The 24,752-nt window shown below is 42.3% G+C and overlaps 2 protein-coding genes across 2 annotated transcripts; both read right to left on the bottom strand.

The window, feature by feature from the left end:
• Positions 1-7,733: 7,733 nt before the first annotated feature.
• Positions 7,734-8,696, bottom strand: TAS2R60 (taste 2 receptor member 60). The gene has a single exon (XM_005886730.1). The coding sequence runs from the start codon at positions 8,694-8,696 to the stop codon at positions 7,734-7,736; it is 963 nt and encodes a 320-aa protein (XP_005886792.1).
• A 9,001-nt stretch (positions 8,697-17,697) lies between these two features.
• On the bottom strand, positions 17,698-18,623 carry LOC102276308 (taste receptor type 2 member 134-like). The gene is given in 2 exon segments (XM_014478434.2): positions 17,698-18,092; positions 18,095-18,623. Coding segments are annotated over 2 exon segments (924 nt in total).
• Between the last annotated feature and the right edge of the window lie 6,129 nt (positions 18,624-24,752).

Raw genomic sequence — 24,752 nt, 5'->3', positions numbered from 1 at the left:
ATTTTGTAAGAATGTCAAATATGCTGCAGGTTTGGGTTGAGATAGATATATGTGTCATGTTATTGAATATATGTATTCATATATACATCTGCCTTTTAGCATTTTGGGAGTTGATTATATGAATTTTCCTTTAGCTTTGTTAATGAGATAGCTTATAGTAATGAATTTCCTAATAATGAATCATCTTAAAATTCTCAGGTTAAACTCTATGCGCTTTGTTTTGTTTTTGGCCACACCGAGCAGCTTGCTGGATCTTAGTTCCCTGACCCAAGATTGAACCCATGCCCTTGGCAGTGCAAGTACAAAGTCCTAGCCACTGGACAGCCAGGGAATTCCTGATTAAATTCTATTTGATAATGATTTAATGTATTGTTGGACACTGCTTTCTAATCTTTTTTTTTAGGATTTTGTTTGCTTAAGTGAGATCATGTTATAATTACTTTATGCAATTTTTGTTAGATTCGTTTTCATGACTATTCCACTGGTATTTACAAAGAAGTTGTGTTTTCTGAATGCGTACAGTTTGACATTTATCAATAAAAGCTAACATTTGGTTATATTTAATTTTTTCTCTATTTGGCAAAGAATAAGTCTTTCAGTAATTCTGCTTATATTTCTTGTAATTATGACTGTAGCCCACCAGGTTCCTCTGTCCATGGAATTCTCCAGGCAAGAATACTAGATGGAGTAGCCATTCCCTTCTCCAGAGGAATCTTCCTGACCCAGGGATCAAACCCAGGTCTCCATATTACAAGCAGATTCTTTACCGTCTGAGCCATGAGGAAAGCCCCATAAATAAGACTGCTGTGTTTTTTGTCATATAGATATTTGTACTATTTCTATCTTAATTTTGCATTTTACCTCTTAACATTAAAAACTTTTGTTATCTCATTAATTATTTAGGTATAAATTTCTTTTGTTGGCATTTACTTGACATATTATTTTTCATTCTTTTATTTTCAAACTTTCTCTTTTTTATGGATCTTAGAAATATCACAAAGTTTTACTTTGCTCTTTAGATAATCCAAAGACCAGTGTTTTTAGGTGTAAAGACCATTTTTATTTAATTATATATCCAATATGTTTAGTCTTAGTTCTAGCACATTGTTTTATGTTTTATGTTCTGTTTTTGAAAGGGTGTTTTTTTTTAAGATCTGTATTGTATTTATATTTATTGTATGTTTCTTCAGTTTTGTTTGTGGCTCTATTAATTCTAAGAAAAGTGTGGCTTTTTTGTTCTAGTGCTTACCTTTATAAATATAATTTTATATAATTTTCTCATTACTCATACTTGTTTTGACCAAATCCATTGGTTATTACCTCTGAACAATAATGAGAAAAGTAATGACTTATGTTACAAAGTCTGTGACTCCCATCTTGCTGGCACTCTCTCTCTCGCCGACACCTTCTGCCTTCCCATTTGCTCACTCTGGTCTAAGGAGAGGGTTTCGTGGCCAGGAACTTAAAGAGGCCTCCAGCCAACAGCTCATGAGGACCTTATGGCTCAGTCCGACAACTCATGAGTAACTGACTCCTGCCAATAGCTCTGTGAGTGAGTTGGAAAGTGGCTCCTTCCCAGTTGAACCTGGAGATGACTGTAGCCTGTGAGAGACACGGAGCCAGAAAATACAGTTGAGATTCTCAACGGTGTTACGATAGACCTGGATTTCTTATCTACAGGAGCTCTGAGTTTGTAGTAAGGTTGTTTTAAGCCAGTAACTGTTGGGGCAATTTGTTATGCATCAATAGATAGCTATCATATGCATACTAAGGGGCTTTTGCTTTTCCAGTTGTCTCTTTTCTGAAGAGTGTGTTTTTCCTGGAATATTTTCTCTGTCCCTGCTGGGCCTTCTCATGCCTCTTCATACTTCTTTTCGTCTTCTTTCTTGACTCTACCTGATCTCATCTGTGATACTGCATAATTTGAAATTTCTGGATTATCTGTCTCAGCTTTATTTAAAATGTAGTTTTCAGAATCTTTTTCAACTTTCTTGTTGCTTTTATGTGCTTTCCAGGGAAAGGAGCAGGGAAAACATTGGCTTATGCAACTATGTTCATAGCAGAAGTCTTATTGTTTAGCTTGGTCAATAGTGATGATAAACTTCACACGTTTACTTGGCAGTCTTTATCTATTTTTGTCATTTAATCAATATTCTATCAGTTTGTCTGTAGTTTTCTTACTGATTGGTAGAAGCTCTTTATACACTAGAGATACTAGCTTTTATCTTTTTACTACTTTTCCCTTAAAACTGAAAAGGATCTCAGTGATCCCTACATTTATAAAAAATTTTACTAAAAGGTCATAAATTTTTCTGTAGTCAAATTTACAATTATTTCCATTATGAGTTGGTATTTTGAGTCTGGCTTAAGACAGCCTATGAAAACAGGGATTTTGAATTGTGGGAGCTGAAGGATAATACATATATAGTCTACAATGATACCTAAAAAGGTAGGGAGAAAACAGTCAACATTTCTGTAAAATATAAAGACAATGTTTATGGAGTAAAAATATTGGAAAATTAAATTATCCAAAATGGGGAGCTTTAAAAAAATTAAATAACATTTACATTAAAGATCATCTGTCTGGAATCTAGAATAAAATGTTTACTCTATATTTGCTGCCACACTATTGAATGACTATCTTTTCCCTCACTGATTTGAAATGCTTTACTTATTAAATACAACTTTTCATGTAACTATTATCTGGATTGTCTGCTGATGTACTTACCTATCCCTATACCAATATCACACTGGTTTACATATTATAGCACTGCTGCTGCTGCTGCTAAGTCGCTTCAGTCGTGTCCGACTCTGTGTGACCCCATAGATGGCAGCCCACCAGGCTCCCCCGTCCCTGGGATTGTCCAGGCAAGAACACTGGAGTGGGTTGCCATTTCCTTCTCCAATGCATGAAAGTGAAAAGTGAAAGTGAAGTCGCTCAGTCATTCCCGACTCTTAGTGACCCCATGGACTGGAGCCTACCAGACTTCTCCGTCCATGGGATTGTCCAGGCAAGAGTACTGGAGTGGGGTACCATTGCCTTCTCCAATTATAGCACTAAAGTATCCCAATTCTTGGCTTCCCAGGTGGCTCAGACAGTAAAGAATCTGCCTGCAATGCAGGAGACCCAGGTTCAATTCCCAGGTTGGAGAGATCTCCTGGAGAAGGGAATGGCTATCCACTCCAGTATTATTTGCCTGGGGAATTCCATGGACAGAGGAGCCTGGTAGGTACAGTCCATGAGGTCACAAAGAGTTGGACACAACTGAGCGACTAACACACACACACACACACACACCCCAATTCTATTACACAGTGGCCATGAGACCTCAGTAAACTCCTCTAAGCCTCGGTTTCTACTTTGCAGTGTTGTTTTAGGAATTTGATGTATAAAGCATATTAGTGAATAAATTTTCTGGCCCCATCACTCATACAAAATAAGCATTCATAAATGCCATTAATACCATCATAAAGCATAATGAAATTAGACTGTAGGTAAAAAATTAATGACAATAATATTACTAGGCATTTTAAAAATACAACAAACACTATCTCTCTCATATGTCCCTGTGTGTTCAAGGGATAGCTAGGGAGTTTGGGATGGACATATACACATGGCTATATTTAAAATGGATAACCAACAAGGACCTATTGTATAGTACATGGAACTCTGCTCTACCTTACATGGCAGCCTGGATGGGAGAGGTGTTTGGGGGAGAATGGATACATGTATATGTAAGGCTGTGTCCCTTTGCTGTGCACCTGAAGCTACCTCAACATCGTTAATCAGCTCTGGCAGTGGTTTGGTTGCTAAGTTGTGTCTGAATCTTGCAACCCCATGGTCAGTTAATGGCTAATCAGCTATACTCCAATATAAAATAAAAAGTTTTTTTTAAAAGTTCCAAGAGAACTTCCTCCTATAAGGAAGATCATTCTTCTCCTGTGGGGAGATCATTCTGATTGGGGTAGATGCTTAATTCTCCTAGGCTAACAATACAAAGAGTGGAAGGGACAAAGAGTAACTGATAGAGCGTGCTAGGGAAGGGCCCCTGGGTCAGTAACAAAGTGGAGAAATGGCACTTCATGCAAATTTCCAGAGAGAGGAGTTTCACGGTTGCCTAGCAACCTGTAAACACAGAAGAAAGAAGGGAAAGGCATCAAAAAAAAAAAAAAAATCAGGCAAATGTTACTCTCTCACCCGATTATTATTCCTACATTGTGTATAACTCAAGAGAAACAGGATATATGTTTGATCTCCAAAAACAAGCTAGCCAGACAGTGAAGCACATACAGCTCAAATATAACCATAAAAATATAATTTGTAGTAGTAAGTAGCCCAGATTATATATATACAGACAAAAAAATGCATGTGTTTACAGCAGGATTCCAGGTGCAACAGAACCATTCCATTCAATGCAGCAAGAATTTGTAAGTCTTCCAGGGACACAAGGAAGAGAATGAGGCAGCCCACACCTCTAAGAACTTTAAAATCTGAGAATAAAATGGGCTTCCTCAGTGACTCAGCAGGTAAAGAATCTACCTGCAATTCAGGAGACACAGGAGTTGTGGGTTCAATTCCTGGGTCAGGATGATTCCCTGGACGAGGGCAAGGCAACACACTCCAGGATTCTTGCCCAGAGAATCCCATGGATGAAGGAGCCTGGTGGGCTACAGTCCAAAGGATCACATAGAGTCAGACACAACTGAGGAACTACACACACACACACACACAAGGATAAAATGAATATACAGATCATACCACTACAAGGCAGAATTCATGTCACAACTGAGCAACACCTCATTTATGTGTCCTCCAAGGTGAAAGAGGTCAAAGTTTGAGGTGGGGGCACATCCAGAAAAGCTTCCCAGAAGAGAAGCCATTTGAATTAACCTTTAAAAATTAAACAGGGGGAAAAATAAATAGAATTTTGACAGGTAGATGTGGGATAAGAGACCACACTTCGTACATCATGGAGGAAACTCCAGGCATGTTCAGAATAATGATAACCCAAATTTTGCTGCAAAATAGGGTTGCATCTACTAGAATGGAAGCCGGGAGTTTTCTTAAATCTTAAGTATCAAATCCAGATGAATCTCTCCATGTCAAAGATAAATCTGTTGCCGCGTTGTGGTGCATGCCAGTTTATGAACCTGTGTTTCAACTGATAGGCACTGAGCTGTGAAAAGGCTGTGCGTGAAATGATCAAGGGATTAATCTGGTCTTTTGACTTGGTGGTGGGTGGGGAGTCAACTGTAATAAAGTAAGTGGTGAAAAATAAATGTAAGCAGTCCAGGTGGGAAAAGAGGACAGTCTAATCTAAGAAAGGATCTTCTAGAACAAGAAGACAAGAACAGATAATACAGTCAGTTGTAGGGTTACCAATTGTAGACAAGTTGCTGATTAGATGGAAGGGTTCCGTGGAGAGTGAGGGGTGAAAACTAACTCAGACTTGGTAAGTCTGACTTATTGGATATCAGTAATAGAAAAAATAGATTCAACTGGGTGGTGGAGGGAAAGAAAGAGGAGGAGGAAAAAAAGAGACAGCTGTTTCAAACTTGCTAAGTCTGAAGTGCTCATGTACTCTCACATAGAAATTCTCAGCAAGCAGAAGAAAACATAGGCTTAGAGTTTTGGAGACAGTCAAGACTTTGGTGATTATTCACATGAAGGTCACAATTGAAGCTATTGATATGTAAATACATGTGAACATAAAGGAAAAAGGGGAAGATTCATGTCCAGGAAGGAAGAGAGCTGGCTAAGGAGAAAACCAAGTCAGACAAATAGCAGATAGTGAAGAAGACATAAAAGGAGCCACAGAGCAGGGAACAAAATCTCGTGCAGCATCTCAAAGGCCAAGAGGAAAAAGAGTTTTAGGAAGATGTGTGGGGAAACAATTATGGGTGACGTTGATTTTCCTGTTTTAAAACCTTCTTCCAAAATCAGGTATTACTTTTTGTAAAGTATTTTAATCAGATTTTTTGAAGAAATCATTCTCTATTAAGAGGGGCAAATTTTATAGAAACATAGGAAAATGGGGGCTGAGGATATCACACTTAGGGATCAGGAGCTCTAAAGGATGTCCTTTAGGAACACATTTCAACAGAAAGGGCATCAGAAGAGTGTGTCTGTGGAGGAGGGGTGGGGAGGAGCAGGGGGAGGGGACTCTTAGCAAGTGACTAACAAGCAGGTTGATCACTTGAGGCAATAAGAGCATGGAGGGGATTTACTTTATTTTTTTAGGGATGAGAGTAAGGGGCACATTTAATGAAGAAGGGAAGAACAATAAAGAGGAAAAGGTTGAAGACGGGTAGAGTGGGAATTCTTGATCGAGCAGGAAATGGAAAGGAGGCTACGAGAGTCTGAACATTAGCCTTGAAAAGTGAAAAACAGGGACCTGTCTTCTCATACAGACAGGAAAGGGAGGAAAAACAGGAAATGAGGCTGAGAAATTTTAAAGCAAACAGAGGGACATTGAGGGATCTCAGTTTGAATGGTTCAAAAGATCACTGATCTTAAGGAGAGTTTGAGAAGACCTGTGGAAAGCAGAAAAGCATGTCTACATGCTTCAACAACCCAAGCCAGGAGTTTCTTAAGTCTGTATCAGATACAGATGAATCTCTCCATGTCAAAAGTTTTAGTAGATCCCAAGAGATGGTAGATCCCAAGGAAATGGCAACCCACTCCAGTGTTCTTGCCTGGAGAATCCCAGGGACGGGGAGCCTGGTGGGCTGCCGTCTATGGGGTCGCACAGAGTTGGACACGACTGAATTGACTTGGCAGCGAGAGATGGTAAAGCGTCTGCCTACAATGTGGGAGACCCGGTTCAATCCCTGGGCTGGGAAGATTCTCTGGAGAAGGCAATGGCAACCCACTCCAGTACTCTTGCCTGGAAAATCCCATGGGCAGAGGATCGTAGTAGGCTACAGTCCATGGGGTCGCAAAGAGTCGGACACGACTGAGCGACTTCATTTCTTCACTTCACTAACAGCAACATAAAAGAAGTCACATCTGGCTCATGAGCCTTATCATTTATGGATCAGTCTAACCAGTTGGACTATAATAGAGAACATAAGCAATATATAAATTGTAAACTCCCAGCATTCAGGAGTCCTCAAAAGGTAATCTGCAAATATACAAATCCCAGGTAACACACACAGCTGCACACACGCACAAATTACACCATGCTCTGTAAAGGGAGTTCAGACACCAGGAACTCTCGCATGAAAGGAAAGAGGATTTCATTGCAGTAGATGGCTAGAAATCAGTTAAGGCTGAGAAAGGAAACATGGTTTTACAGGATGAAGTCAGAGGAAAATTGACGTTCCAAAAATCTTCTCCAGTCTGATTTAACAGATAAAAAATGAATCATGTGTCAGGATCCTTGCATTCAGTTTCCAGGAGGATAATTTTAAACACCAAGAGTTTAGTCACAGGGAAATACAAGTTTCCTGCTTCTTTGGCCACATCAGGTCCCACAGGGAACATTAACTATATCAGCTACAGCCTTGCTAGTATTGATGCAAGTCAGTGGTGCTGGGCCACTACTTCAGTACCTTCTATTTCATCTTTAATCCTATTTCACTGAAGTTATTCTTCTAATATTGAAACACAGCAAAGAAGGAAAGAGAATTAAATGTGATTAAATGTGGCAAAGAAATTTAAAGAAGCAACATCCCATTCCATCCAAGAAGGCCTCCTGCAGTAGAATCTGAGGCTTTTCATCAATTACAATTCAAGATGCCCCATGTGCTGAGGAGCAGCCCCTCCCTCCCCTCCCTAGCAGAGCTCTCAGCCTGCGGTTACTCAAGAGAAGAATAAGGGGGTGGATTGCTGTACCCAGATAAATCACAGTCTGCCATATCCAGAACCGGAATTCCCCAAAAGGAAACATACCTGAGGCAGTGAGAACCAGTGACAGAAAAGAGGAAGTGAAGAAGATAGCAAAGGAGATAAAAGCCAAGAGAGCCTTGATGTGTGCCTGGGCGCTGGAACTGTGAAAGCCTGAGATAGAGAAGAAGACCTTCTTGGTGTGTCTTCCCAGAGATGTAATGAGCAAAACTGTGCCCACAATAAAGATAACAGTAGGGACGGTCCAGGTAACAATTCTCAAAGGGAAGAGGCAGAACCTCTCATATGTTCTCACAGCATTCCTAGTGACATTCCAAGGTTGCAGACCCTTCTTTAAATAGTTCTGATACATTCTATGGTTGCCTATGAAAAATAGAACGGTGGTAAAGGTAGAGAACCCCAGAGAGCTGAGTAGCATCCAAGGAACCAACCCAGATACATTCCGCTTTAGCCAGAGGAAGACGGGGTGGGTGAAGGTGGCAATTTTCACACAGTAGAAGACACTGAGCCAGGTGGAGAACCACAGTGTTGCAGAGTTCCAGAAGTCCCACTGAACGGCCAGGAGCTGGAACACGGGGTTGTATGGGAAGGCCGTGGGATTCAGGAAAATGTAAATGTTCTTACTAATCACCACCCATTGCAGACAGAAGCGAGAGGCCCCCAGGCTGACCAATAACTTATCGCAAGGCAACAACGTTCTCTGCAGCAGCCACTCGCTGCCCAGTGCCATGATGATTAAGCCATTACCTACCAATGCCACCAGGAACAAAAGGAATAAAATAATAATGCAGACAAGGGCTGTCTTATCAACCAACTGAGGTCCAGGAACCATGTCCCCTCCGCTCATCTCTCCTGCAGACTTCAAGGTCTCTTCCTGTAGGGCGGTTCTGGAAGGTCCTGGATAATATTGGCCCTTCCAGCTGCCCCAGTACAGAGGATAAAGTCGAGGATGTGGGCTATCTGAGGAGGGTGAAGAGGTATTTTCTTCTCAGAATAGATGCAAATATCATTAAGGCTCAGTTTCAGAAGTCTCCCTGCCTGTCCATGAATTTGCCTGTCCTTCCTCTGCCTGCTTTCTGCCCGTGTAAACACTGGCATGGATACTATATCAGGTCCTTGCATTTAGCATCCCTCAAATGGAAACTTACACCTCTCTAAGCTGACACCTAAGACATGACCACACACCTGCTGGGCGCTCCATGAGGAAATCTGGTGAGCACACCCCCACCTGACAGTCGGAGCTCACATCTGTGGTTGGTTGGTGTGTTCTGGGCACTGTTCTAAGTGATCTTTGTTGTGCTTAGTCTCACAATGACCCTATGAAGCAGGTGACTTTAGAAAACTCCTTTGACAGGCATAAAACTGAGCAACACTTCTACTTAGGCTAACTCAAATCCTATTACTTGTGGGGACCATTATTATCAAATAGAACACAGGAGACAATTATACATAATAAAGGATTTCCTAGGTGCTGCTAGTGGTGAAGAATCTGCCTGCCAATGCAGGAGATGCAAGAGATGCATGTTCAATCCCTGGGTCAGGAATATCCCCTGGGGTAGAAAATGGCAACCCATTCCAGTGTTCTTGCTTGAAAAATTTCATGGACAGAGGAGACCTGCGGGTTACAGTCCATGGGGTCACAAAGAGTCGGACATGACTGAGCACACAAGGCACATGCAAGTGAATTTTTTAACCATATTTTATTAGTGACCTTCAAAGGGCATTTCTGGGCTTCCCTGTGGCTCAGCTGGTAAAGAATTCTCTTGCAATGCAGGAGACCTGGGTTCAATCCCTGGGTTGGGAAGATCCCCTGGAGAAGGGAAAGGTAACCCACTTCAGCATTCTGGCCTGGAGAATTCCATGGACTGTATAGTCCATGGAGTCGCAAAGAGTTGGACATGACTGAACAACTTTCACTTTAGGGATTTCCTGGTGGCTCAGACGGTAGAGTCTGACTGCAAAGTGGGAGACCCGAGTTCAATCCCTGAGTTGGGAAGATCCCCTGGAGAAGGAAATGGCAGTCCACTCCAGTATTCTTGCCTGGAAAATCCCATGAATGGAGGAGCCTGGCGGGCTACAGTCAATAAGGTCACAAAGAATCAGACATGACTGAGAGACTTGACTTTCATTTTCAAAGGGCATTTCATGTAGGAAACCCTCTATGACAGCTATAACACCAACGTGCTATGGTAAGAAGAACCCTGGGCTAGGATCAAGGCAGGTGTTAGTCATAGAGACATCCATCACTGTGAGTTACTGGCTATGTCAGTAGGTTGCTCTGTGCCTCAGTTTCTTCATCTGTAAGATGTGAAAAGCATCATCTTTTGTAATGCACAGGATAAGACTAGATTCTAAGACTAGAATCTCAGTTTTCAGAGTAAAAGAAGACTTAAATAATTTAATGATGAAATAAATGAAGCCTCAAGTTATAGATTAAAACTCTCTCCTAAAGTCACAGTTAAATGGAGGAAAGACCAAGACCCAAGCTGATTCCATGACCAGAAATCCTTGCATAGTTAGCAGGACATCTTATACTCCTATCTTCTTCCTCCCCAGATGAAGTCAGAAGACCAAGTTTTGAGTCTTGTCACAGTCACTATTTGGTGTAATTGTTCTGCAGTTTGTGAGTCATCTGCTCGGTGGCTCTATGGTGAGGTTAATGGTGACCTCCTCCAAGAGGCTTATGCCACAGGCTATGTGTCTCAGGTCTGCTTCACCCAGAGCCCTGCCCCTGCGACAGGCCACTGTGCCACTGCAGAAGAGTGGAGAAGTAACTCCAAGAAGAATGAAGAGACAAAGCCAAAGCAAAAACAGCACCCAGATGTGGATGTGACTGGTGATGGAAGTAAAGTCTGATGTTATAAAGAGCAATATTGCATAGGAACATGGAATGCTAGGTCCATGAATCAAGGCAAATTGAAAGTGGTCAAACAGGAGATGGCAAGAGTGAACATCAACATTTTAGGAATCAGTGAACTAAAATGGACTTGAATGGGAGAATTAAATTCAGATGACCATTATATCTACTACTGTGGGCAAGAATCCCTTACAAGAGATGGAGTAGCCATTAGAGTCAACAAGAGTCCAAAATGCAGTACTTGGGTGCAATCTCAAAAATGAGAGAATGAGCTCTGTTCATTTCCAAGGCAAATCACTCATTATCATAGTAATCCAAGTCTATGCCCCAACCAGTAATGCTGAAGAAGCTGAAGTTGAACAGTTCTATGAAAATCTACAAGACCTTCTAGAATTAATACCCCAAAAAGATGTCCTTTTCATCAAAGAGGACTAGAATGCAAAAGTAGGAAGCCAGTAGATACCTGGAGTAACAGGCAAATTTGGCCTTGGAGTACAAAATGAAGCAGGGCAAAGGCTAAGAGAGTTTTGCCAAGAGAATGCACTGGTCATAGCAAACACCTTCTTCCAACAACACAAGAGAAGACTCTATACATGGACATCACCAGATGGTCAATACTGAATCAGATTGATTATATTCTTTGCAGCCAAAGATCAAGAAGCTCTACACAGTCAGCAAAAATGAGACCAGGAGCTAACTGTGGCTCAGATCATGAACTCCTTATTGCCAAATTCAGACTTAAATTGAAAAAAGTAGGGGAAATCACTAGACCATTCAGGTACGACCTAAATCAAATCCCTTACGATTATACAGTGGAAGTGAGAAATAGATTTAAGGGATTAGATCTGATAGATAGAGTGCCTGAAGAACTATGGACAGAGGTTCGTGACATTGTACAAGAGACAGTGATCAAGACCATCCTCAAACAAAAGAAACGCAAGAAGGCAAAATGGCTGTCTGAAAAGCCCTTATAAATAGCTGTGAAAAGAAGAGAAGCTAAAGGCAAAGGAGAAAAGTAAAGATATACCCATCTGAATGCAGAATTCCAAAGAGTAGCAAGGAGACATAAGAAAGCCTTCCTCAGTGATCAATGCAAAGAAATAGAGGAAAACAATATAATGGGAAAGACTAGAGATCTCTTCAAGAAAATTAGAGATACCAAGGGAACATTTCATGCAAAGATGGGCACAATAAAGGACAGAAATGGTATAGACCTAAAGAGATGCAGAAGATATTAAGAAGAGGTGGCAAGAATACACAGAAGAACTATAAAAAAATATCTTCATGACCCAGATAATCACAATGGGGTGATCACTCACCTAGAGCCAGACATCCTGGAATGCGAAGTCAAGTAGGCCTTAGGAGGCATCACTACAAACAAACCTAGTGGAGATGATGGAATTCCAGTTGAGCTATTTCAAATCCTAAAAGATGATGTTGTGAAAGTGCTGAACTCAATATGCCACCAAATTTGGAAAACTCAGCAGTGGCCACAGGACTGGAAAAGGTCAGCTTTCATTCCAATTCCAAAGGAAGGCAATGCCAAAGAATACGCAAACTACCCTACAATTGCACTCATCTCACATGCTAGCAAAGTAATGCTCAAAATTCTCCAAACCAGGCCTCAACAGTACATGAACCGTGAACTTCCAGATGTTCAAGCTGGATTTAGAAAAGGCAGAGGAACCAGAGATCAAATTGCCAACATCCACTGGATCATCAAAAAAGCAAGAGAGTTCCAGAAAAACACCTACTTCTGCTTTATTGACTATGCCAAAGCCTTTGACTGTGTGGATCACAACAAACTGTGGGAAATTCTTAAAGATATGAGCATACCAGACACCTGACCTGTCTCCTGAGAAATCTGTACACAGGTCAAGAATCAACAGTTAGAACCAGACATGGAACAACAGACTGGTTCCAAATTGGGAGTACATCAAGCCTGTATATTGTCACCCTGCTTATTTAATTTATATGCAGAGTATATCATGAGAAATGCTGGGCTGGATGAGGCACAAGCTGGAATCAAGATTGCTGGAAATCTTGTAACCTCAAATATGCAGATGACACCACCCTTGTGGCAGAAAGCAAAAAAGAACTAAAGACTTTTAACTTCTACTTTTTTTTTTAATTTTTAACTTTAACTTTTTAAATTTTATTTTATAATATAAATTTATTTATTTTAATTGGAGGTTAATTACTTACAATATTGTATTGGTTTTGCCATACATCAACATGAGTCCGCCACAGGTGTACACGTGTCCCCCATTCTGAAACCCCCTCCCACCTCCCTCCCCGTACCATGCCTCTGGGTAATCCCAGTGCACCAGCCCCAGGCATCCTGTATCCTGCATTGAACCTGGACTGGCGATTTGTTTCATATATGATATTATACATGTTTCAATGCCATTCTCCCAAATCATCCCACCCTCTCCCACAGAGTCCAAAAGAGTGTTCTATACATCTGTGTCTCTTTTGCTGTCTCGCATACAGAACCTCTTGATGAAAGTGAAAGAGGAGAGTGAAAAAGCTGTCTTAAAACTCAACATTCAGAAAACTAAGATCATCGCATCTGGTCCTATCACTTCATGCCAAATAGATGGGGAAACAATGGAAATAGTAACAGATTTTATTTTCTTGGGCTCCAAAATCACTGCAGATGGTGACTGCAGCCAAGAAATTAAAAGACGCTTGCTCCTTGGAAAAGCTATGACCAACCTAGACAGCATATAGAAAAGCAGAGACATAACTTTGCCAACAAAGGTCCGACTAGTCAAAGCTATGGTTTTTCCAGTAGTCATGTATTGATGTGAGAGTTGGACCATAAAGAAAGCTGAGCACCAAAGAACTGATGCTTTTGAACTGTGGTGTTGGAGAAGATTCTTGAGAGTCCCTTGGACTGCAAGGAGATCCAACCAGTCCATCCTAAAGGAAATCAGTCCTGAATATTCATTGGAATGACTAATGCTGAAGCTGAAACTCCAACACTTTGGCCACCTGATGCAAAGAACTGACTCCTTGGAAAAGACCCTGAGGCTGGGAAAGACTGAAGGCAGGAGGTGAAGGGGACGACAGAGGGTAAGATGATTGGATGGCATCACCGACTCAATGGAAGAGGGTTTGAGCAAGCTCTGGGAGTTGTTGATGGACAGGGAAGCCTGGCATGCTGCAGTCCATGGAGTCGCAAAGAGTGGGACATGACTTAGCGACTGAACTGAACTGAACTGAACAGTTACCATCTATGGATCTTTGGACTAGTCATTTAATCTCTCTGAACCCTTATTTCTTCACCTGTAAAATATGGATCACAAATAAACGTGAATATATTATATGCATATATAAAGATGTGTATATGTAAACTATAAACCTCTACACATTCATAAGAAATAAGTAAGGTGATGATGACATTGTTATTATAATGACCTCCATCCTGTGGTGGGACAAGTAGTCCTAGAAGAATTCAGGAAAGCATCAGGGGTGCAACAGAGGTCCAAGCCACCAAATATTGGACATCTACTTTAATTAGAGATAGGTGGAGTAAGCAAAAGCCACATTTTCAATAGGAATGACATCCAAAGAATAAAAAAAAAAAAGCAATCAGGTGAGTGCTTACGTACTCAGGTGAGTGTAAGCAGGTTAATATGTCACAGGAAGTAAGGCAAGTAGAAATTCTTCTGGGTCAAACACAGCAATGGTGAAGGCTCACGATCAAGTAACAGGAGAGAGAGGGGGTATTTGATAGTATACTCACCTCCTGACCAGCACCATATCCTACCAGTTCCAAGCACAGAACCCCACCAAGAGAGAATAGAATGCAGATCAGTAGCATCTCTTTCCGGTTCCCAGTTCACCTGGGACAAAGGTCCAGGTGAAATTGTTCTTCAAACACAGAAGCCTTGCTGCAGTGAACACTGACTTCCTGGAGAAAGCCGAGGTGAACTTAGGTAACTCATACACTCTGCCTTTCTGAGAAGATGCAAAACTGCATGGGATAGAGTTCCCAACTGCTCTCTCCCTTGCCACCCACATTCATCTGGGTGGCATTCGGCTGTTTCCAATGAAACATGGAGCAATAAAGCAAACTTTGAGCTTATAGCTCTGGAGTCTGACCAGCCACAAACCTCTCAATATGGAAAATTCATATATTTTCCCATCTGCCTCCTACATCTTTGATGGCTCATATACTGAGAAAGATGCACTGTTATTCTTCAATTCAACTAACAACAATTAGTAAGCATCTCCAATATATTGTAATGACCCTGTGAAAGGTGCTAGGCTGTAACAATGAGCTATTAATAAGTATCTGCCCTGAAAGTGTTTTCATAGGCTTATCATAAACCACAAACATTTACTAGGCGTATATACATATACATATACACTAAGTGAGGGTTAAGTTAATCCAAAAGGGGAATAATCATTTGTAGTTTAATATACAGTTGTGTTTTATGGTGATTCTTTTGTTGTTTGTGCTTTCTGTTTGTTACACTTTGCTTTCTCATATTCAGACTTTCTTATCCGGTAGAAGTCAAGTCTGAGAACGTTGAAATTCTAACAGGCAGTCTTTATATGTATGATCATGAGGGTGGTAGAGGTAGGAATCCTGAGTAGATTCCCTGAGTGGGAAACAGCTCGGTTCTGTCTCTCAGGACAAAAAAGGAAGACACCTGCAGTTCTAAATGTACGTGTCATCCTATTTCCATCCCAAGAATTCTGAGAGGGATTCAGTAGCAGCCACAGCCCCTTTATCGTGGAAGAGCAAAGACGAGCCTTGTATGTTGAAAGCACAGAGCGATGACATCAGTAAAGGAGGTGGAAGTGTGAGAATGTCTAGCACAGGGATAAGTTTGGCTACAGCAGAGGATTTCCATAAGGAAATGGTGGCATATCAGGCTGCAAAGATAGACTGGGAAGAGATCCCAGAAGGTCTTGAAAGTGAGGATGAGATATTAGCCTGTGTCTTTGGTCAAGATGGAGCCACCAACTGTTTATGGGCTCTTAGGAGCTATAGCCTAGGAAAAGGAGGATGAGAACATCAACCAATTAAGAAGTCCTGAGATGAGCCCAGTAGACCTGGCATAACTCAAAAGACTGTAAAAATGCTTCAGATGGGAGTCACACGACCATCCCCTTCCTACACAAGATATTTAAGTTCTGGAGCTCTGACCAAGGGAAAGCCAGTGTTCCAGGTGACATTGCTGATGCTTCTGTCTTTGCTGCCTCCACTCAGCCCTCTGTGGCTTAAGTTCCAAAGTTCAGTCCTTGCAATTTGCTATTGCTTTCCCAGCTCACTCATGTTGCTGCTTTTTAAAAAAAGGAAAAGATTTCTTGATGATAGTCCCAGCTTCCCAGTTTCCTGTGTCCGACTTCACCCTTTCTCTGGGAAACCCTTTAAGCTTCTCTCCTGCAATTTAGGGATCTTCTCTTTTAAAGCCTTAATCTTCTTGTAAGTGAAAACTCCTCACCCTCTTAACTCATCTCTGCTAGCTCCTCTCTCTCTCTCCTCTTGCCGTATTTCAGCCCCTAGCAAGTATTATAATGTCTTCAGGCCTCAGTTTCTCATGATTGTTGGACAACTTACCATAAATGCAATGATTTCTGTTCTGTTATTATTCCTGTTTTGATTAGCTTGGACATATAAATCTATTAACCACGTGGGGTGCTTTTCCCAATCTTTTCTTGTCCCTTGATCTCCAAACTTTTTTATAGGAAACTCCATCAGTTGAAAACAACTATGAACATGAATTCCACCATATGCATATTTATTTATTTTACTTATATGCTTGTAATACTCTGCTCATATGTTATGTACTAATACATCATAAAATACATATTAAAATTGCAATTAAAAAGATGAGAGTAAAAATATATTGAAGTTGTCACATTTTCCTTTCTCCATCTGGTGGATCATTTTGCACACACTCTGATATGCAAACAATGTAATTTATAGACTACCATCCTAGACATCAGCATCCAGGGCCAACATCCTGGGTGAGTGGACAGGAAGAGTAAGATTCTCAAAATTAAGAACTATAGCAAATTCCCTTTGTTTTCCTCTTCTATCTTCTATTGGCCAAGACCTAAAAGCTGTGCCACATCAGACAATTTGCTTTAATTCAACATACAGCAAACACACAGGATCACAGGCAAGACCTATAGTGGCACAAAACTCATATATGCCCTCAGACTTCGCGGTTCAAAAAAGTTCCTTGAGTGGGACCGATCTTAAGCAGGGTACAAAAGAAAAGAATGGCAAAGAATGACAGAGAAAGGAAAGAAGGAACTCCAGATGGGCCACAGGCTGCAGGGAAGAGCCTGTGGGGAGACAGAAAGAAGCTTCCTAGGCTGCAGTAGAGACACTGAGCCCTGAGAGCAGAGAAGGGATACAGAGGGCAGTTGATGAGTGTGGGACAACCTATGTCACCATTCAAGCGAAAGTGAAATCGCTCAGTCATGTTTGACTCTTTGCAACCCCATGGACTACAGCCCACCAGGCTCTTCCATCCGTGGAATTTTCCAGGCAAGAGTACTAGAGTGGGTTGCCATTTCCTTCTCCAGGGGATCTTCCTGATCCAAGGATCGAACCCAGGTCTCCCGCATTGCAGGCAGACGCTTTACTGTCTGAGCCACCAGGGAAGCCACCATTCAAAACAACAACAAAACAAAAAAACCCTTTAAGTTGACCACAGAACAAGTGACCACCATCACAGTTCTCTGTAAAGACAGTACGGACTGGAGAATATTATTAGGGTTCCTTGTGTAGAGAGTGAGAGAGGCCTGTGTGGAAATGAGGCCACCATCCTAGTCCAAGGTGGTTGGGGACCCAGACAAGAAACTAGGAGCAGTGGAAGAGATGGTAGAAACAAAGAGGGATGGAAAAAGAATTAATGGGACGTAGAAAGAGTGGGGAAGAAAGAGGGAAATGAAAAAGCGTGAAAGACAGCGCCCAAACCTTGTGCATTCTTGCCACTCAGGGCTTGTTCGGTGATAGTAGCTATTGATACTGATAACTGGAGACAAACTGGTCCTTGTCCAGGGCTCGCCAAAGCCTCTTCTTCAGGCCCTTTCTCATCTTGGGGCTGCTGTGCACCAAGATGCTGGAGTGCAGACAGATGCCCGTGTAGGTCACCACCTTACAGGCCCAGTGCCAGTGTTCCCGGAGGGCTGGGATGTACATAATGATAACCAGGGACAGGAAGTACAAGGTGTAGAAGATGAGGAAGAAGGCAAGTGACGTCAGGGCCATGGTATGAGCCCAGGTACTGGGATCACGTGGGCTGGGTCTGTGGTCCTGCATCTGCCAGAGGTGCCGGCGCAGTGAGAACATGAGCGAGAGGGTGGACACCAGGAACAGGAGGAATGGAACCAACCACATGAGAATTACATGAGGTAGAAAAAGTGCAAATAGGTAGCATGTATTCTACCAGCCAGGGTGTCGTTTCCATGGGAAATCTGGGCAGCCGTCATCTGGGCAAGAATTGTATTCCCAGCAGCTGAGATGACGGACAGACCAGATAAGATCAAGGAGCCCAGCACCAGCTGGGGAACCGACCGAGAAATCCTCCACTTTATCCAGAAGAAGAGGGGATGAGAGAAGAGGGAGATCTTCGCGCAGTAGAAGACAGCAAACCAGGCAGTCAGCCAGAAACTGAGGCAGTTGATGAAATCCCAGGGGATGCTGAAATAGTCGATTTTGGAACAAAAGCCAGAAGAGGCCATGATGTTGTTCAGGAGGGCCATCCCATGCAGACAGAACCAGGAGGCAGCCAGGCAGGTCACAATCATGTCACCAGCGGGCAGCATCCGGCTTCACACCCACTCCCCGCTCAACACAGTAACTATGAAGGCATTCTGCAGCACAGCAACCAATGACTCCAGGAAAAAGATGACCTTGAATATCAACATGGGCGAGGGGGGCATCTTCTCCAGGTAGGCTCTGCTCAGACTCAACTTCTACTCCAGGTACATCCACAGGAAAGCACAGTCTCTCTGGCCAAGCCACTCTGTTGAGACCAAATTCAGAGGCTCTCTCCTTGGATTCAGGCAAAAGCAGAGTTACCAGCAAACATCATCACCCCACCGCCCCCTCCTCCCATACACCCATCACACTCTCATTCGTCCTCCAGGATTTGAAAAGATTGGCATGCAAATCACTCCTAGCTCAATGACAGCCTGTCTGTATAACCTGTATTTGCCTGTTTGGTATCACAGCCAGATGTAGGGAAATGGTAACAGAATAGAGGCTCCAAGGGTGATTGAGAATATTCATATTTTGTGCTTTAGTTCTCACTATACTATTTCTTTGGAGAAATAGCACCCCACTCCAGTACTCTTGCCTGGAGAATCCCATGGATGGAGGAGCCTGGTAGGCTGTAGTCCATGGGGTCGTGAAGAGTCGTTCACGACTGAGCGACTTCACTTTCACTTTTCACTTTCATGCATTGGAGAGGAACTGGCAACCCACTCCAGTGTTCTTGCCTGGAGAATCTCAGGGATAGCGGAGCCTGGTGGGCTGCCATCTATGAGGTCGCACAGAGTCTGACACGACTGAAGTACTTAGCAGTAGCAGCAGCATACTACTTCTTTCCTAACATTTCCTTAAAAGATGTCCTTATGCTTGTTTCCTTCCCATAACCACAAAACTTCTGTGACCCTTCCAAGACCCGTCTATACGCACAAGTCGTGGAACACTAAGAAGAGGCTCCATCTCCCCTCCAGTGACTGCTCTTGCAGCCTAAAATTTCACTGGCAGGCTCCACATTGGAGTTCAAGGAGTCTCAACTCAAAACCTGAGTTTCTCTGATGTGTTAACATCAAATCTGTTAGCCATTAACACTTTAGCATCAATGTGTTTGGAAAACCAAAATCAATCATTTCCTAAGAAGCCTCTGAGGATATGCGAGGGAGTAGATACATCATATGAAGGCAGTGGCACCCCACTCCAGCATTCTTGCCTGGAAAATCCCATGGACAGAGGAGCCTGGAAGGCTGCAGTCCATGGGGTCGCTGAGGGTTGGACACAACTGAGCGACTTCACTTTCACTTTTCAGTTTCCTGCACTGGAGAAGGAAATGGCAACCCACTCCAGTGTTCTTGCCTGGAGAATCCCAGGGACGGGGGAGCCTGGCGGGCTGCCGTCTATGGGGTCACACAGAGTCGGCCATGACTGAAGTGACTTACAGCAGCAGATACATCATAATGAGAAAAAGGGAAAGACAGAGGAGGTCAACAGGGAGATGAGATCCAGAGTGGACATCACAGTAGGAGCCAGGGGAGCAAGAGCTGGCAGGATGGTCAGGGGAGCTGAGAACAATGCTCAGAATGAGCCCTCAGGGAAAGACAGCTATCTGTACATGGCTATCTGTACACGCGATAACAATGCTGAAGATAATAACAACCAACTTGTTAGAACATCACCTTGCCATTTATAAAGTGACTTCACACATGTCACATTTTGCCACTGCCAGCCACACAAAGGGACATTGGTTCAGATCAGCTAACCCAGGGTCAGGTAACCATTAAAAAAGATAAAGTGGGTTTCCAGCTAAAGTGGATTGTAAAAGGCAAGAATGCCTATGCACGTGAAAAACAGACAAGCAAAAAGGGGCAAAACGACAACAGAGAGGAGGGTACAGGAAAGCAGAGGTATAGGTGGAGAAGCAGGGAAGATTCTGGAGTCAGGGTCCTTCCGCCCCTCCCTGCCCCGCCCCGAGACAACTCACAGCTAATAGCCGTGCTTCCCACTTCACACAGTCTCACTCAAGATTCCACAGGGGAGTGGTCTATGTGTAAAAGATTTAAAGTGAATAAAACCATGGTTAACTATTTATAGTGGAGACTTGGCGGGGTAGAGATTATGGCACTTGCTTGAAGAGCTTCTTCATTTTTCTCAGAAGATAATCAAAGAGTAGATCATCCAATCTGATCAATGGTTTTGCAGCACAACTTCAGTGACTTGATTTAGTTCTTTGCGGTTTTTCTCAAAGACAGCAGCAATGAGTGGCTTCTGCATGTTTCACAACATTTTGGCTCTTCTCTGAGTCCTTTGGTGAAAGGCCAGCTTCATGATGTCATCAAAAGCAAGTTGAGGCCATGGCACACACACCCTGTTGCAGTCACATGTAACAAAGTGCTCTGTGCTTTCGTTCACAGGCAACCTTCATGTGACTTGCGCAGTCATCATAGCTTATGCTTTGTCAAAAACAGTCTTTCCCAAGACTTCTCCTTTTCTACATTAAAGACTCTACATAAAGTGAATGTTTTCTCCCATTTCAATACTCTTCTATAAAAAGGTTGAAAGGATACCATTCTGCAGGTTCCTACTCATCCATCTCTCAGTGCTCCACCAGACATGTCTTAGAGACATGTCCCATGTCCCCAATAAATGGAATATTGCCAATCACATCAGTGACCAAAGGATGTCACTGTCATCAACGATTACAGCCACCAATCGATCACGAGCAGGCGAGCCCTGAGAAACTCAGGAAGGAAGAGAATACCTGCCATCTAGCAGTGATCAGGCTGCAGCCACTCCCTACAAGGAGTCCTGAGGAAACTTAGGATATGAAAAACAGGATACCGGCCCCAGATGGCTGAGGTGCAAATCAAAGGAATGATTTCAGTGAGCCCAGACTCTTGCATCTTCCCATGTATAGAAAAGCATTAAATTCCTTAGCTTGAGATATTTTATTTTCTTTAACAATAACCTTTCAATGTTCAAACTACCTGCACTTTGTTGCAAAACTCCTATATATCCTGCCCCTACCCCTTTCCTCATAGCGGTTCTCTCAGGGTACTTGAGATCCTGCTTCCCACGCTTGAAGTCCTAAAAACTCCCACCTAATTAAGCAAAACTCTCAACTTGTAGGTTGCTGTTGTTGCTCAGGAACTCAGTTGTGTCCGACTCTTTACGACCCCATGGACTGCAGCACGCCAGGCTTCCCTGTCTGTCACTAGGTCATGAATAATTTTGAACCAGCATCCCATTCATGGCCTGCCTCCAAAAGAGGCCACAAGTAGAGCAACACTTGAAGTTGTCTTTTGAGAACCCTTCCATTACACAAAAGTAATCAAAATACCAAGTGCTTCTCACAAGTTTTGGTCATGTTTCTCCCTTCTAAAAGTGTCTCATGCTTGCAAATGAAACTTAAAAATCCTTTCTTGTAGCACAGTTGTCAATATTTTTTTTAAGATGATGCCTGAGTCTTCTGTGAAATGATGCTAGTGTCAAACCAGTAACATTGGAAGTTCAGATTCCAAATGGGTGATTCTGAAAAGATCTATTTGCACTTCTTTCATTTTGGTGGTCTACACTTATAAAGGAATTTTTGTGGTTTCTGTTAATTAGCTTATTTATTTTTTCTTATTACATTCAAATAGTCATTGAGTCATCTTAGAGACATGGGAAAATACACATTTTATTTGGCAAGTTTTTATATCTTGGTGTCCTGTCCCCACTGGGCCTTTGAATGACTCAGTGCACAAAAACTCCCATATTCTTCCATAGTTTCATCAGGTAATTGATGGTCTATGCCACAGAAGGGTGGAAAAGGAAGGAAATAGCAATGCTAATGAGACTGCACATAAATATGAGGCTAAATCATGCACAGTTTTAATGCTGTTCATACACAATAAGCTCTAATTTTCTGACCCTATAGCCTTCCTTTTACTCTTCTATTTAGGGAAATAATTTGGGATAAAACATTGGATCTGATAGCAATCCAGTATGAAACAGCATTTTAGCTCTCTGAATGTAATTTGGGAATTTCCAACATCCTCAATTAACAAAAGGTATAAGCAAATTGGGCTTCCTTGATAGTTCAGTTGGTAAAGAATCCACCTGCAATGCAGGAGACCCCGGTTCAATTCCTGGGTCAGGAAAGTCCACTGGAGAAGGGATAGGCTACTCACTCCAGTATTCTTGCCCTTCCCTTGGGCTCAGCTGGTAAAGAATTGCCTCCCATGCAGGAGACCTGGGTTCAATCCCTAGATTGGAAAGATCCCCTGGAAAAAGGAAAGGCTACCCACTTCAGTATTCTGGACTGGAGAATTCCATGGACTATGTAGTCCATGGGGTTGCAAAGAGTCAGACACAGCTAAGTGACTTTCTCTTTCACATTCATAAGCAAGTTAAACATTGTTTAATATTTAGATAAATTATACAGTGCTGCACTCAATATGCCAGCAAATTTGGAAAACTCAGCAGTAGCCACAGGACTGGAAAAGGTTAGTTTTCATTCCAATCCCAAAGAAAGGCAATGCCAAAGAATGCTAAAACTACTGCACAATTGCACTCATCTCACATGCTAGCAAAGTAATGCTCAAAATTCTCCAAGCCAGGCTTCAGCAATATGTGAACCGTGAACTTCCAGATGTTCAAGCTGGTTTTAGAAAAGGCAGAGGAACCAGAGATCAAATTGTCAACATCTGCTGGATCATGGAAAAAGCAAGAGAGTTCCAGAAAAACATCTATTTCTGCTTTATTGACTATGCCAAAGCCTTTGACTGTGTGGATCACAATAAACTGTGGAAAATTCTGAAAGAGATGGGAATACCAGACCACCTGATCTGCCTCTTGAGAAATTTGCATGCAGGTCAGGAAGCAACAGTTAGAACTGGACATGGAACAACAGACTGGTTCCAAATAGGAAAAGGAGTATGTCAAGGCTGTATATTGTCACCCTGCTTATTTAACTTATATGCAGAGTATATCATGAGAAACTCTGGACTGGAAGAAGCACAAGCTGGAATCAAGATTGCCGGGAGAAATATCAACAACCTCAGATATGCAGATGACACCACCCTTATGGCAGAAAGTGAAGAGGAACTCAAAAGCCTCTTGATGAAAGTGAAAGAGGAGAGTGAAAAAGTTGGCTTAAAGCTCAACATTCAGAAAACGAAGATCATGGCATCCGGTCCCATCACTTCATGGGAAATAGATGGGGAAACAGTGTCAGGCTTTATTTTTTGGGGCTCCAAAATCACTGCAGATGGTGACTGCAGCCATGAAATTAAAAGATGCTTACTCCTTGGAAGGAAAGTTATGACCAACCTAGATAGCATATTAAAAAGCAGAGACATTACTTTGCCAACAAAGGTCCATCTAGTCAAGGCTATGGTTTTTCCTGTGGTCATGTATGGATGTGAGAGTTGGACTGCGAAGAAGGCTGAGTGCCGAAGAATTGATGCTTTTAAACTGTGGTGTTGGAGAAGACCCTTGAGAGTCCCTTGGACTGCAAGGAGATCCAACCAGTCCATTCTGAAGGAGATCAGCCCTGGGATTTCTTTGGAAGGAATGATGCTAAAGCTGAAACTCCAGTACTTTGGCCATCTCATGAGAAGAGTTGACTCATTGGAAAAGACTCTGATGCTGGGAAGGATTGGGGGCAGGAGGAGAAGGGGACGACAGAGGATGAGATGGCTGGATGGCATCACTGATTCGATGGGCTGAGTCTGAGTGAACTCTGGGAGTTGGTGATGGACAGGGAGGCCTGGTGTGCTATGATTTATGGGGTCGCAAAGAGTCGGGCACAACTGAGCAACTGAACTGAACTGACACAGTTTCCTGTCAAATAAAAATAACATTTTAAAGTTGTTTTTATGATGATGAGTTTAGCCCACAAGGAGGTGCAGAGTCCAATTTTATTCCAAGTCAAAATTTTTTGAATATTTCTTTCTGTCTTCTGCCATTTGAGCAAATTGGAATCAATACAACTAATCTCTTAAGGAATAAATCAATGCTCCTTTCATACTGCCATAAACTTCACTCAAATGTCTACTGGAGAGAGAAATCATGTTCAACAACTTCTAATCTGTGGTTTACAAGCCATGCTTCCCATGGGCTCCAAATAGCAGTGAAAGGGGAAAGGAGAAGTGAGAAAGTAGAGGCACAGTTTCTTATTTTGGAGACAGAACTCCACTGAAAAAAAAACAAATTTGAAACTACAGTTCTAGATCAAAAGTTACTGAAAGGAAAAAGACAGATGGAGTCAACACATCATCTTTCACTCCCTTCCAAAACTCTTCTAAATTGACTACAGGAGAACTGTT

This window comes from Bos mutus, chromosome 4 (assembly GCF_027580195.1).
Source record: "Bos mutus isolate GX-2022 chromosome 4, NWIPB_WYAK_1.1, whole genome shotgun sequence".
NCBI lineage: Eukaryota > Metazoa > Chordata > Mammalia > Artiodactyla > Bovidae > Bos > Bos mutus.
The sequence above is the reverse complement of the archived record's forward strand: the minus strand, read 5'-3'. Positions and strand labels throughout refer to the sequence as shown.